Consider the following 12811-nt stretch of genomic DNA (forward strand, 5'->3'; position numbering starts at 1 on the left):
CTGGCACCACACATGTTGCAGCTCATTCCCCTTGCATGAAAACATTTGGCTGGAAGCTTAGTGCGGCCTCTTGTCTCCTCAGAGCAATCAGGATTTGTCACTGCCTGCAATGTTTAACGTTGTCTTCCAGAGGCTAAATACCGTGGGGAGCCGTGTAAGCCGTGGAAATACCTGCATGAGCTGGGATCAGCCCGAGGCTGGCACAATGGGCTGGCAGCACTGGGGATGGGGGACTGGGAATGCCTGATGTTGATCGTCATGCCCTCAGTGATGGGTGGGCTGGTGTGAGCTAGGATGAGGATGCTGGGGGTCAGCATCTTGCTCCCAAAAGGCTCTCCACAGCAGGGGGGCTGGGAGGCAAGTCTTGGGAGCATGGAAGGCACTTGAGGAGCCCCAGAACTGTGGGGGATGGGGAAGAAGATGCCGGGGTCCCCAGCAATATCTGACTGGGATCTGCCTGCTGAGGCACAGGCAGCTATTTCTGTCAAGGTCAGCGTGTCTCCATGGGAGAGAGAGGAAAATGAGAAATCATGTCAAGAAATTACTTCCCTAATGGGGTCTCCCCTGCATGTGAGCATGGCGTGGGGATGCCGGCATGCACTGGCTGAGCAAGGAGACTGGCACATAACACGGGAATGCTGCCTCTCTGGTCCTAAGACTGCAACATGTATGGGTGCCCAGCAGGCAGAGCTGGGTGCCCAAGGGCCCGTATCTCAGTTGCTATCCTTGGCTAGACATGTGTGCTTCAGTTCTATAAGGTATTTTTCTGGGTCAGCTGGGGGAGAAAATCCTGTTCCTGGTGCAGGCAGGCTCTCCTCTGCTCTTCTTCCTCCTCCTCCTCCTCCTCCTCCTCATGCACTCCCTGTTATCTAATTGGATTTGTCATGCTGGAAAGGCAAAGCCCTTCAGGACTGTGCTGTGCTCTCGCCAGTGTGATTTCACAGCTGGCCTCGGCACCCCTGTAGCCGACAAGTGAGTAACTCAGCTGGGTGCCTGTGCACCCCTGCTCCCCACGCTCCCCCACAGCCGTGCCCACCTGCCTAGAACACAGCCACCACCACAGCTGGACCTTCTCCTCCAGTCCTGCCCATCACTGGTCCCTGTCCCTAAGATCTGTCCCCACGTGCCCCAGCCTCTGCATCCCATCCCCATCCCTCACCCCCCTCCAGGGTGATTGCCATGCCGCCCGGAGATGTCTGAACTGACACGAGATGGAAGCGTTCACAGAAATGACATTTTCTCCAGCCTGGGGAGCTTATCCTCCGTTTAAAGAAAACTAATATAGAAGCTGCCCTGGTGTGCCGGGGCTGATGGTATCAGGCAGGCAGCCGGCGGCGCTCACAGCCGCGATAAATCTCAGAGAAGAGCCGAGCCGCCGCACGGAGAGGGGCTGAGCCGTGTCCTGGCGGGGCTGAGGGGATACAGCTCAGGGCGGTGCCGTGGGGTGACCCACGGGGTCCCGAGGATGCGGGGAGCGGAGGGGGCTGGTGCCGGCGCTGGACTCTCGGCGGGTGTGCGGCAGGAGCCGGAGCTCAGCGCGCCCGCTCGGGCTCGGGGGCGGCCCGGGGGCTGGGCCGGGCCCGGGGCTGGGCCGGGCGCGGGGCTGGGCCGGGTGCGGGGCCGGGCCCGGGGGCTGGGCCGGGCGCCGGGGCTGGGCCGGGCGCGGGGCCGGGCCGGGCGCGGGGCCGGGCCGGGCGCGGGGCCGGGCCGGGCCCGGGGCCGGGCCGGGCGCGGGGCCGGGCCGGGCGCGGGGCCGCCGAGCGCGGGGCGCTGCTGCCCCCTGCCGGGCGGCGCCCGCCCAGCACGGCCCGTGCGGCGCGGCGGGCGCGGCCCTGCCGCCCTTGGGCGCTGCCCTCGGGCCTGTCCTGCTTCCTCCTGCGCCTGGAACCACGCTGCCAGATGGGATCCTGGCCGTGTCCCCATGGTGGCTACAGTTGCGTGTTGCTCAGGCATCAAGGCCTGCCTCAGGGATGGTGCTGGGGAGTCACTGCTGAGGACATCAGGAGTTCCCTTTGTTCCAATCCCTCCTGCCACCACTGGCCTTTTCCTGCCCTGATGCGATGGAGCTCAAGGATGCTGCTCTTCACTGGGCCCAGTAACCCTGACTTGTCGTGGAGCTGTGGAGGATGAGGAATGCTCCCCTCCCCGTGCCAGCCCACGCTGTGTGAGTGCCAAAGGTGGGTGCCTGGAAGCAGCAGCAGCAGGAGATGAGAGGCTGAGGAGAGTACAGTGCTGAGCTTTGAAGGCACCTGACAGGCTGTCGGGGTGCTGCCAGCCACGCTGACAGCCGGGTACAAACACCCCCCGCCCCGCCACTGCTGCGCTCTGATCACAGCCTCGCCGTCACTTCAAAGCACCCGCCAGGCGCAGGTGGGTTGTCATGCAGCCTCCCACCCCATGGTTCCACTCCTCCTGACCCACAGGCTTGCTTCTCCCGCCCTACCTGGCCCAGAGGCACTGAGGGCCCCAGCTCCAGGGACAGGGATACCAAAGTACAAGGTAGACAAGGTCCCAAGCAGCACTGACAGTAGGTGATGGCTTCCCAGTGCTGTCATTGTCCTGCCTCTGTGGGGCAGAGTCCCCAGCTGCAGAGCAGACACAACTGGGGACCCTGGAGGTCCAGGCAATGTTTTGTGACTGCAGTGAAATGCATGGCAAGGGACAAGGAGGAAGAGCTGAGGCGCAACATTCCTAGGCACAGGGTTCACACAGTGTGCCTGAGACAGGTCATCACTATCCAGACACGGATGCCCACCATGCCGGGACACTGGGGGCTGCCAGTTCAGCTTGCCTGGGGTAAGACAACACACACCCCTGTCCCAACCCAGCTCAAGAAGGAATTTTCCATTCCCGAATGCAGGTTGGGGAAAGGCGTGTTTGCAGCAACCCCCTCCCCTCCCTCCCCTCACCCATCACCGAAGCAGCTCAGAAAGGCGCCTGCCTTGTTTGTCTCCAGGAAGGTGCAGAGCAAAAGCCTCCCAGGAGGGAGAGATCTCTGGAGGGGACCAGGGACCCTGGGCAGCTTCAGGGGCAGCCTGCAGCTTACTTTCCAGAGGAGCCACCCTGAACACAGCCATGCCGCTGCCCCTTGCCTGCTGCCAGGACGGGGAAGTTGTGACACGACCCCAGGACAGCAGCGCGCCCCAGCTCGTTGTCGGCATCCTGCGAGCCACCAGGATCCCCGGGCTGCACTACATGTGTACCCGGCCACAGTCCCGCCTGCGCCGCCTGCTCTGGAGCCTGGCGTTCCTGGCCTCCGCCGGGCTGCTGGCCACCGGCACCACTGACCGCCTGCACCACCTGCTCTCACACCCCGTGCACACCCGCGCACGCCTCGCCTGGGCGCCCCAGCTCCGCTTCCCGGCTGTCACCCTCTGCAACCCCAACCGGGCACGCTTCCTGCACCTCACCAAGCCTGACCTCTACTCGGTGGGAGAGTGGCTGGGACTGGCCCAGGAGAACCACTCGCTGGTGCCCGAGATGCTGGCTGTGCTGGGGGAGGACCAGCGTGCCTGGCTGACACGTCTGGCTAACTACTCACGCTTCTTGCCACCCCGCCGCTCCGAGCGCACCATGCAGAGCTTCTTTCACCGCCTGGGCCACCAGATTGAGGACATGCTGGTGGAGTGTCGCTTTCAGGGAGAGCGCTGCGGCCCCCAGCACTTCACTCCCGTGAGTGCCCTCCTGGAAGGTGCCGGACAGTTGGGCTGCCCCATGGCTACTGGGAATGATGCAAGGGTGGAGGAGTGGCAGAGTAGAGAGTCAGGCTGAGACGAGCCTTTCCAAAGGTCATGCAAGACTGTACCTTCCTTCCATCACCTCCATGAAATTGGAAAAAAGTTTCTGGACTTCATCCTGCTTGCAGAATACTCAACCAGGTCCTTGCCTGCTCCCTTACCACTGCTCTCTCCATCCCCAGGTCTACACACGCTACGGTAAGTGCTACACCTTCAATGGGGATCGGAGGAATCCACGTGTGACCCGCCAAGGTGGCATGGGCAACGGGCTGGAGATCATGCTGGACATCCAGCAGGAAGAGTACCTGCCCATCTGGAGAGAGACCAGTAAGTGGGGCTATGGCTCAGGCAGGGCACAGGTGATGGGTGCTAGGATGCAGGGTTGCTGGGCAGAGCAGAGCACCCTGTGAGGGGACTATGGGACTATGGATAAAGTAGGCCATCAGAAGGGTGCAGGTGCTGGGTCAGTGCAGGCATGCAGCACCTCTGTACTCCTACAGATGAGACATCATTTGAAGCTGGCATCCGGGTCCAGATCCACAGCCAGGACGAGCCACCCTATATCCATCAGCTGGGCTTTGGTGTCTCGCCTGGCTTCCAGACCTTTGTGTCCTGCCAGGAGCAGCGGGTAAGGCAGGATGCCCCACAGCCCCAGGGAAGTGCCTGCGGGCACACAGCCCAGCACAGCCCTGTAGCAATGCCCTTCTCACCCCAACAGCTCACCTACCTGCCACAACCGTGGGGGAACTGCCGGGCCAGCATGCAGGGGGAGCAGCTGCTGCCTGGCTATGACACCTACAGCATCGCTGCCTGCCGCCTCCAGTGTGAGAAGGAGGCCGTGGTGCAGAGCTGCCACTGCCGCATGGTCCATATGCCAGGTGAGGGGTGTGCATGGTGGTGGGAGGGGGCGCCCCACTGCCCCAACAGTCCTGCTGGGGTTGCTCCAACTCCCTGCAGTCTGTACCCAAAGATCACCTCTGCCCCAACACTCTGTACACAAGGATTCCCCTGGCCCCATCTCTCTCCACATGCTGGGCCAGCCCCTGTCCTACCCTCCTTACGCCACAGGTCAGCACCTTTCCTGTTTGCCTTGTACCTGGGCCACATCTGCCCCAACCAACCTGCACCCAAGGGTCAGTCATCCCCATTCTCTCTGCACCCTGCCCTCTGCACTACCTCCAAGGGAGTGAGTTAAGAGTGGGGGGCAGGCCAGTTTTCCCTCCTCCCAACCACCTGCTTCTCCACAGGCAATGAGTCCATCTGCTCCCCTAATGTGTACATCGAGTGTGCTGACCACACGCTGGGTAGGTGCGGCAGTGGGTGGGCATCTATGGGCCAGCTGAGTGCCCCAGGGAGGGGGCTGGAGATTGTGGCTGTGCCAATGGATGTCTGCCCCCAGACGCAGCAGTGGAGGACAGCCAGGAGCGCTGCAGCTGCCCCACACCGTGCAACCTGACACGCTATGGCAAGGAGATCTCCATGGTCCGCATCCCCAACAAGGGCTCAGCGCGCTACCTCGCCCGCAAGTACAACAAGAATGAGACCTACATTCGGTGAGTTGCCAGCTCTGGGGTATTTCAGGGAGTGGGCAGGGGGCTGGGGGCCTGAAGAACTTCCACTCCACTCCTGGCAACATGCAGAGAGAGGGTCCTGGCATACTCGGTCTCTGCAGCATCCTCTGTGTAGGGGTGTTTTCACTAGAGCTTCTTCCCAACTTGTTCAATCTTCCCAGCCCTCCTGCCAGCACCTGTCCACCCCACTGTCTCTCCTGGCCTGGGACATGCCCAATCCATGTCCCCACTGCACCAGCACAAATAATTCACAAGGGCTGTGGGAGCACCTGAGAGCTGGTGGGCTGGGGGATATGGGAGGTTTGTGGGAAGTGGTGCAGGAGGGTTGATGACCAGCCCTTTTTGCTCAGCACAATGGTGTCCCCACAGGGAGAACTTCCTGGTGCTGGACATCTTCTTTGAGGCGCTCAACTATGAAGCCATTGAGCAGAAGAAAGCCTATGACCTTGCTGGGCTTCTCGGTGACTCCCCTCGCCTTCCTGTGGGCCCTAAGGCGCGGAGCTCTGGGTCCCAGCCCTGAGAAGATGAGGGTCTGGTGGGGAAGGGATCACACAGAGCAGCAGCCAGCCACAGGCTGGCTGAAGGGTGGAACACTGCTGACTGCCCCCTATCCTGCATGTTCCCCACTCCCTCTGTCCTGCTGAGCCTGCCCCCATGACTGCTCTGTGTCCCGCCATCTGGCAGCTCTGGCACTTCCCCGCTGGCCCACCCCAAGCTTCCAGTGGGCTGCACAGCATCTCCTGGTGACCATATTCCCCTCCTCCTCCCCAGGGGACATCGGGGGGCAGATGGGCCTGTTCATCGGTGCCAGCATCCTCACCATCTTGGAGATCCTGGATTACATCTATGAGGTGTGTTTAGCCTTCAGGGATGTGTCTTGACAGTGGGTATAGAGACAGGCTTCCTGGGGAGACCATAAAATGTGTGGCCACCCCAGAGGGCTATAGCAGGCCCCAAATTAGGGAACACCCAGAGGAAGGCAGTGGGAGGAGACTATGTCCCCCAACATTCCTCAGTGACCTGAGCACAGGGAGGGTGGTGGGCCAAGGTAGTATCCCACTGTCCCTGAGTGAGAAGGGGAGCAGGCAGCACCCACTGTAGACTGGGGTGTCCACACACAGGGTGCTACCTGTGTGCAGGTCTAGGTCTGACCCCCCATCTGCACCCAGGTGATCCGAGATAAGGTGAGCCGGGTCCTGCGCCGCTCCAAGCCACCTCTGAAGAAGCCCTCGGGCAGCATCGCCACACTGGGATTGGAGGAGATGAAGGACCAGGTACCCCTGCAGGGCTGGGCTGCCTGGATGCTGTGAGGACAGGGACTGGCCATGTGTTTGCCCCTACTCCAGGGGGAGGGGATATCATTCCAAGATCGAGGGTCTGTGCGGCTCTGCATTTGGTGCCTCCAGGCTGCAGAGTCAGGGCAGTCCCAGGGAGGCATGGAGCTGGATGTCCCCTGGGGAGCTCTGCAGACAGGCTGTGATGGGTGGGAGGACTAGGAAGGTGGCAGGATGCATGGAATATGTGCCCACCCTATTGACTGCCATCCCCACAGAGCCCCTGTGAGACACTGGGTCGGCACGTGGAGGGCGCCTACAACGCGGGCATCCTGCCCAACCACCACCACCGCCACCACTACCCTCACCAGGGAGTCTTCGAGGACTTCGCCTGCTAGGCAAGACTGGGTCTGGGGGGCAGTCCCCTGTCACCCCCCTCCCCAGCATTCTCATGGAGAGGGACGGCGGCACTGGGTGTGGTGGGCACAGGCCCCTGCCTCCCCCACCCCACTGCCAGGACCAGCCACACTGTTTGCCCCCAGTAATGCCACTGGAGCTGCCTCAGCACCGGCACTGGAGCAGCCCCTGGCCCTTTTGCCTGTCCCCTCTGCTTGCCCCTAGCACGTGGGCTCAGCCCGGTTTCAAGCACACAGCGTGGAGAGGGATGGGCAGCCAGGGGGGTTTGGGGGAGCAGCAGGTGTGGGCCAGAGAGGCTCGTGCTGCAGAGCATGAAGGGGGTAAGCTGAGGTTCCTGTGAGCCCCTCCAAGCCCTCCCTTGGTGACCCCTCCTGGGTGGAGGTCTCTGCCCTGCATGGTTTTCCCTAGGAGAGAGACATGCCTGGAAAAGCTTCCCTCTGCCCGGGAACCACCTCCGCCCCTTCCTGCTGCAGGGCAGGGCAGCATTGCAGGGCACCCCTCTGAGCAGCATGGCCCCCGTGGCCAGGCCAGGGACACCCCAACTGCAGCCACACCTGCATGGCACCACCCTGACCCCTGGCACCACCACCACCACCACTGTGACACACCCCTAAACACATGCCCACCCTTGCCCAACCTCATGCAGTCTCTCAGGGCTGCAGCCCCTCTATCAGTGTTCCCAGCCAGACCCCTGCACTGTGACTTCCCCCTGCCACTCCAGTGTTGGCCCCCAATAATCCCCAGTCATTTCAGCACTGCAAACCTACTGCCTCGCCCATCTCCTGCCCCGATCTGTTGTGAACCCATCCTCTCCTTGCCCAGCTATAGCCCAGAGTGGCTCATCCCTTGGTGTAGCTGCCTGGCACAGCCCAGGCAGCATGGCGGGTCCTGCCCTCACTCCCCTGCCTGTCACTGCTCTTTTGCACCGTGCACGTACCCCTTGCCATGCTCCCAGCCCCAGGTGCTGAGCACCCGCTGTGCCTCCCCCAGACTGTACATGGTTAGGAGGGTGCTCTGTGCCCAGCCCTGTCTGGACAGCCACAGTCCAGCCCGCTGGCCGGAGTCTTGGCCAAAACTGCCACCCACAGTCCTCCTGCCTGCCCTGAGATGGCAGGACATGCACGGCAGGACACGTATGGCAGGACGCACGGCAGGACCCACAGCACTTCCCCTGTCCTGTTGTACATTGCCTCCACCCCCTCCACTGTAGCAGCAGACACCAGCGCAGGGCAAACTGCCCCAAAATATCTCAGGAGGGGGGGCGAGCTGGCAAAGCCCCCCTCAACACACACTTGGCAGAGGGGGACCCCAAGGCAGGAATATGGGACCTCTGGGGAAGGCTGGGGCTGAGCCAGGCAGCCTCTGGCCCTGCTGGTTTGGTCCCCCTCCCTGGTGCCCACAGATGGATCATGGCCATGTTGTGCCATGCCCAAAGCCATAGATGCAGGAGGAGCCATCATCCCTGCAGCCCTCAAAGCCCCACAGATGGGAGATGCAGGGCACCAGCAGCCCTGGCTCTGGGTATGCATGGTCCAACAGCTCCCCTGAAGAATGCACCCACGTGTAAGCATGTTCCTCGTGGGTGCAAGCACCCAGCTGCGTGCTGCTCCGTGCTCCCCTGTGTGGGGGGATACACAGCGAGCCTGCCAGCAGCCAGCCACACTGGTGCTCCCCAGGGAGCCCTGCAGAGCACCCCGTGCCCGCTCCCCAAGGGGTTCCCATACACCAACCTGCAAGCAGGGGGGTTCCCAGAGGGGTGCCACATGTTATCCCAGAAATGTGCCACGGCCATGCCAGCCAGCCTTACACCAAGGTCTCCTGCAGCAAGGGGGGGGGGGGCGCAGGATGTGTCCCCTTCTTGCCAGTCGGAGCAACAGGCCCTGAGTGGGGTGGGCATGGGCACCATGGTGGGAGGGCCAGCACAAACCGCCCTCGTGCTGGTGAACATGAGAGATGTGCATCACTGTTTTATAAATGTACAAATGCTCCCTAATAAAGAGGCACAAGTAGGTCCAGAGATGCCTGTGAGGGCTGATGGGACAGAGAGATTGGTGGGACACCACCCTAGAGGAAAGGTGGTGGTGGGACCCAGGGAACACTTTACAGCCTTGTGCTCATGTACGAGGGGTGCAGGGTGAAACAGAGGAGACAGAGGATGGGTGGAGGGGAAGGGGGGTCCTGCTGGGGGTTTCCCTGGCAGAGGTGCTCCTCCAGTTCTTGCCTTCTCCAAAACTTTCTCCATCTGCCCCAGTTACCCTGCAGCACAAAGGGGACACAGTAGGAAACAGAAGCTGACCTCTTGGTGAAGGCTGCCAGCACCAGGCAGCACAGGTTTCCCTCTATAGCAGTGATGGCTGAAAAAGCCTGAATTAATTGGGTGCAGCTGGGGCACAGGGCCACATCCCACAGCTCACACCATGCCCTGTGAGAAGAGCATTGAGCTTGGGTGCTAAAGGGAAAAGCAGGAAAATATCTACATGCTCCACATCCAGTTATTATCAAATATGATTGGATCCCTTTGGGATGAGACTGTCCCTGCCACCTGATTTTGACCCATCTGCCCCTCTACAATGCCCCATCATTTTACCTGCACCAAGACAGTAACTGGGAGCTCATGGTGCTTCCCACTCTACAGTGAAGATGTGTCACAGGAGCTGAGTAAGGAGAGCAGGATTGTCTGGTGGGCTCACGAGGTCCTTCCTCACTGTGTCCTCCAGTTCCTCCAGCGCCATGCACAGGAATGAAGCATGGCAGAAGGAAAGGCTGGGCTTCATGTGTGGCCCATCCCAGCTTCTATGCCAACAAAGCAGCCTCAGGACCATTCCCAGGAGCCCTGTAGTGATGACCTAAAAAAGATTTGACATATACTTTTCTCTGTTGCTTTCAGCACCTCTATTCTTTAATTTGACAGCTTCCAGGTGCTATCAGCTCCTGTCACTTCCACTTCTCCAAACAGGACAGGCAGACGACATGAACCCTGCACCACCCCCAAACTGCGACATGCCTCATGTCCCAGCACAGATGGTACTGGGCTGAGGAGAGCCAGTGGGACAACCCAGGCTTAGCACCCCAAGGTCAACCACAAACCCCAGTGCTGTGGCTCCTGAGTGCCCCCTCCCATGCTGTGCCTATTCAAGGGCCACCAGAGGCTTAGTCCTGCCCAGAGATGGAGATGCTGCCACCTGGGGCTCACCCAGCACAGCACTGCTTGAAACACCTGTAATGAACCACATGAAATAGCTGGGGCATTAATTAGAAGGGGATCCACTACAGTGAAACAGGCCCTTAATTTTAATGAGCACAGTGCTCTGGACAAATGCCAAATACCTGATCACAGCAGGACCGGCTGTACTGGCGACAGCTTCTGTCACCGTAGAGGTGACAACCCCAGAAGACACAGCAGGAGTGGCAGTAGGGAGTAGGCACCAGGATGGAGCAGGCAGCAAGAATCTCTTCCATCTATAGGGCAGGCATCTCCTCTGGGCACTTTCCAACATGCCTCCACTGCCACAAACAGTAATTACAGCTGTTCTCATAGAAAAGCTGCATTTCAAAGAAAAATAAAACATACAGCTTGGGAGCAGAGGGTTTGGAAGTAAGCTGTGAAATGCAATGGGACATGTGGCCTCACTGCTGTCACCTCCTCCCCAACCATCTTCTGCCTGGAGATGCTGATGGTGACAGGCAACACCTGGAGAAAGGAGTGACTCTCAGCATGTCTGTATGATGTGCAAATGCCAAGCTCACTGCTTTGCACTTTGATCATTTGCCCATGATCCCCTTGCTGGAAAAATGGACTGGTGGTATCAATCACTTGGGCCAGGCAAGGGACACACTGCACCCACTTTCCAGCACTCAGCCCCTCACAGTGGGCAAGGAGGCTGGAAAAACCAAGGAGGCAATTAAAGTCCAAGCAAGCTGCCTGCCTCTTTCTCCAGTGCCAGAGCTTCAGGATCTTGCATTCTGCCAATGCTGGAGTGGTGTGACCCCAGAGGGAACATCCCTGGGCATAGCTAGATATGCCGACATCCCATAGAAAGAAACCCCTTCAGGCAGGCACATACTGACAGCAGCTCTGCCTGCACCTACAGCTTTCCTTCTTCACTGAAATGCTCTGATTTCCCTGAGCTTGGCCAGAAAAAAACGTAACCAAAGCCTCTAACACCCTCCAGAGGGGCTAAGCAGTACGTTGGACAGCCAAGGCATTGGATGCAGGCACAGCTTGATACTTCCCTGTCTGCTCCTCTTCAGGCAGACCAGCTTCTTCTGCCTTCACTTAGAGACAGGAAGAACTGTTTGCTGGAATTGGGTCCTGGCCTGTGGTCAGTAGAGCTGCTTCTCCAGGACAGGCACCACTGGCCCCTTCCCAAAAAAAGCACAGGGAAGAAAGGGCATTGCATTGCCCTCCAGCTCTTTCATGGCATGGCCACAATTCCCGTATCTTCCCAAAGGTCAGCCATCAAACTGATTAATATTGCTGGGGCTGAAGTAGCTTTGCCACAGAGTTGAGCACGGCCTGAAGTGACCCAAGCAGGGCTAGAGAAATAGGGTTTGCCTTCCCTGCTCACAGACTCATTGTTGTGTTTGCATATATGGGAAAACAAACCACAGGAGAACAGCCGTAGCTTGGGTTTTCCCCAGTTTGAGTCTCTTTCCTTGCCACAGTGCAAAAATGAGAGGAGGCAGGAGGGAAGGCAAGTGCCCACCCATGCCCAGTGTATTCAGACATTCCCTTTTGTGCTTCAGAGTGCTCTGAACCACCCCTTCACCCTCTCTTCTGAAAAATTTCCCAAGAGAAGGTTGCTCTGTCTTTCTTGATTGCTGTGATGAGTCAGTAACACTTATAAAATTTCCACAAGGGAAGCAGAAGTCTACAATGCAGGAGACAAGTCTTCTCCTGCCTTGTTTGTAAAATTGACCTTTCACTGCCCTGCCTCTGCAACTGGGTAAGTGCAAAAATCCACACACTGTATGAAAGTACCAGACAAGCCTGAAGAGGGATCACAGAACGTCTCTATTTTCTCATCTGCCCACATCAGCAGGGCTGCTCCTCCCACCCCTTTCAAAGGTGTCACTGTTGCGGTCTGGTGCCCTGCCTGAACCTGCCAGCCCTGTGAGGGCAGGAGAGGGGCAGTGCACCTGTGTCCATGCCCCTGTTGTCACAGGTCTCTGCCACATCCCAGTGAGCACAGACAGCGCTCACTTCAACAACCCCCTTCCCAAAGTTTTGTACATCCTTATTTGGGGTTTCATCATGTTTTGATGCTGCAAATAGCCTGGCAAACACTAAAACAGCTTCAAACCCTGCAAGCTCCCTTGAAAAGGGAGCAGTAACTGTGCTGGGAGTGCCACAAGCAGTCATTTGCTCATACACATGCCAGAGCGGGAAGCCTCTCTGCTGGTATTGATAGTGCAAAGCATTAAGTATGCAAATACCTCTAACTCGGTCTGGGCAAACAGCAGTGAGGCACCAGCAACTTTATCTTGACAGTCTCATGATACCTAAATGACAATTATGGGTTTCTTTTCACAGCCAACTTGATTTGAAGCCGCTTTATTACCATCTGGATACTCTTCTAATGCCTAATCACATCTTACTACTTCGTACACTTTTCAAAGGATAAATGTATCTGTAACACACCTGCACCTGCCTCGCTCCCTCTGCCCCAGATTTCCACTTGAAGGGAATTAAGGATGTGCTCAGGGAAGATCAAAAATAGAAATACCCAGAACAAGCTAACAGTTACTGTCTGAAATATAAGAAAATTATATTTAAACATATACCCTCCTACGCCATGGATACAGAGACTGG

At 58.7% G+C, this 12811-nt stretch overlaps 2 protein-coding genes across 3 annotated transcripts in view; both read left to right on the top strand.

The window, feature by feature from the left end:
• Positions 1-12639, top strand: part of ASIC4 (acid sensing ion channel subunit family member 4) — a 32341-nt gene extending 19702 nt beyond the window's left edge. The window contains exons 2-10 of one of the 2 annotated variants that reach the window (XM_021526265.4): positions 3920-4064; positions 4238-4365; positions 4456-4615; positions 4985-5041; positions 5137-5290; positions 5678-5769; positions 6080-6159; positions 6478-6582; positions 6861-9016. In XM_021526265.4, coding sequence (XP_021381940.1) covers positions 3920-4064; positions 4238-4365; positions 4456-4615; positions 4985-5041; positions 5137-5290; positions 5678-5769; positions 6080-6159; positions 6478-6582; positions 6861-6980 — 1041 coding nt within the window. In that variant the 3' untranslated portion in view covers positions 6981-9016. Of the gene's footprint in view, positions 1-3919; positions 4065-4237; positions 4366-4455; positions 4616-4984; positions 5042-5136; positions 5291-5677; positions 5770-6079; positions 6160-6477; positions 6583-6860; positions 9017-12532 lie in introns of those variants that run through there. The other variant, XM_085585040.1, reaches the window with a different exon arrangement.
• Positions 2957-3911, top strand: LOC144246669 (acid-sensing ion channel 1C-like). Its single transcript, XM_077784834.2, has one exon. The coding sequence runs from the start codon at positions 3076-3078 to the stop codon at positions 3769-3771; it is 696 nt and encodes a 231-aa protein (XP_077640960.2). The 5' UTR covers positions 2957-3075; the 3' UTR covers positions 3772-3911.
• Positions 12640-12811: the final 172 nt, after the last annotated feature.

This window comes from Lonchura striata, chromosome 7, assembly GCF_050655825.1.
Source record: "Lonchura striata isolate lonStrDom1 chromosome 7, ASM5065582v1, whole genome shotgun sequence".
Lineage (NCBI taxonomy): Eukaryota > Metazoa > Chordata > Aves > Passeriformes > Estrildidae > Lonchura > Lonchura striata.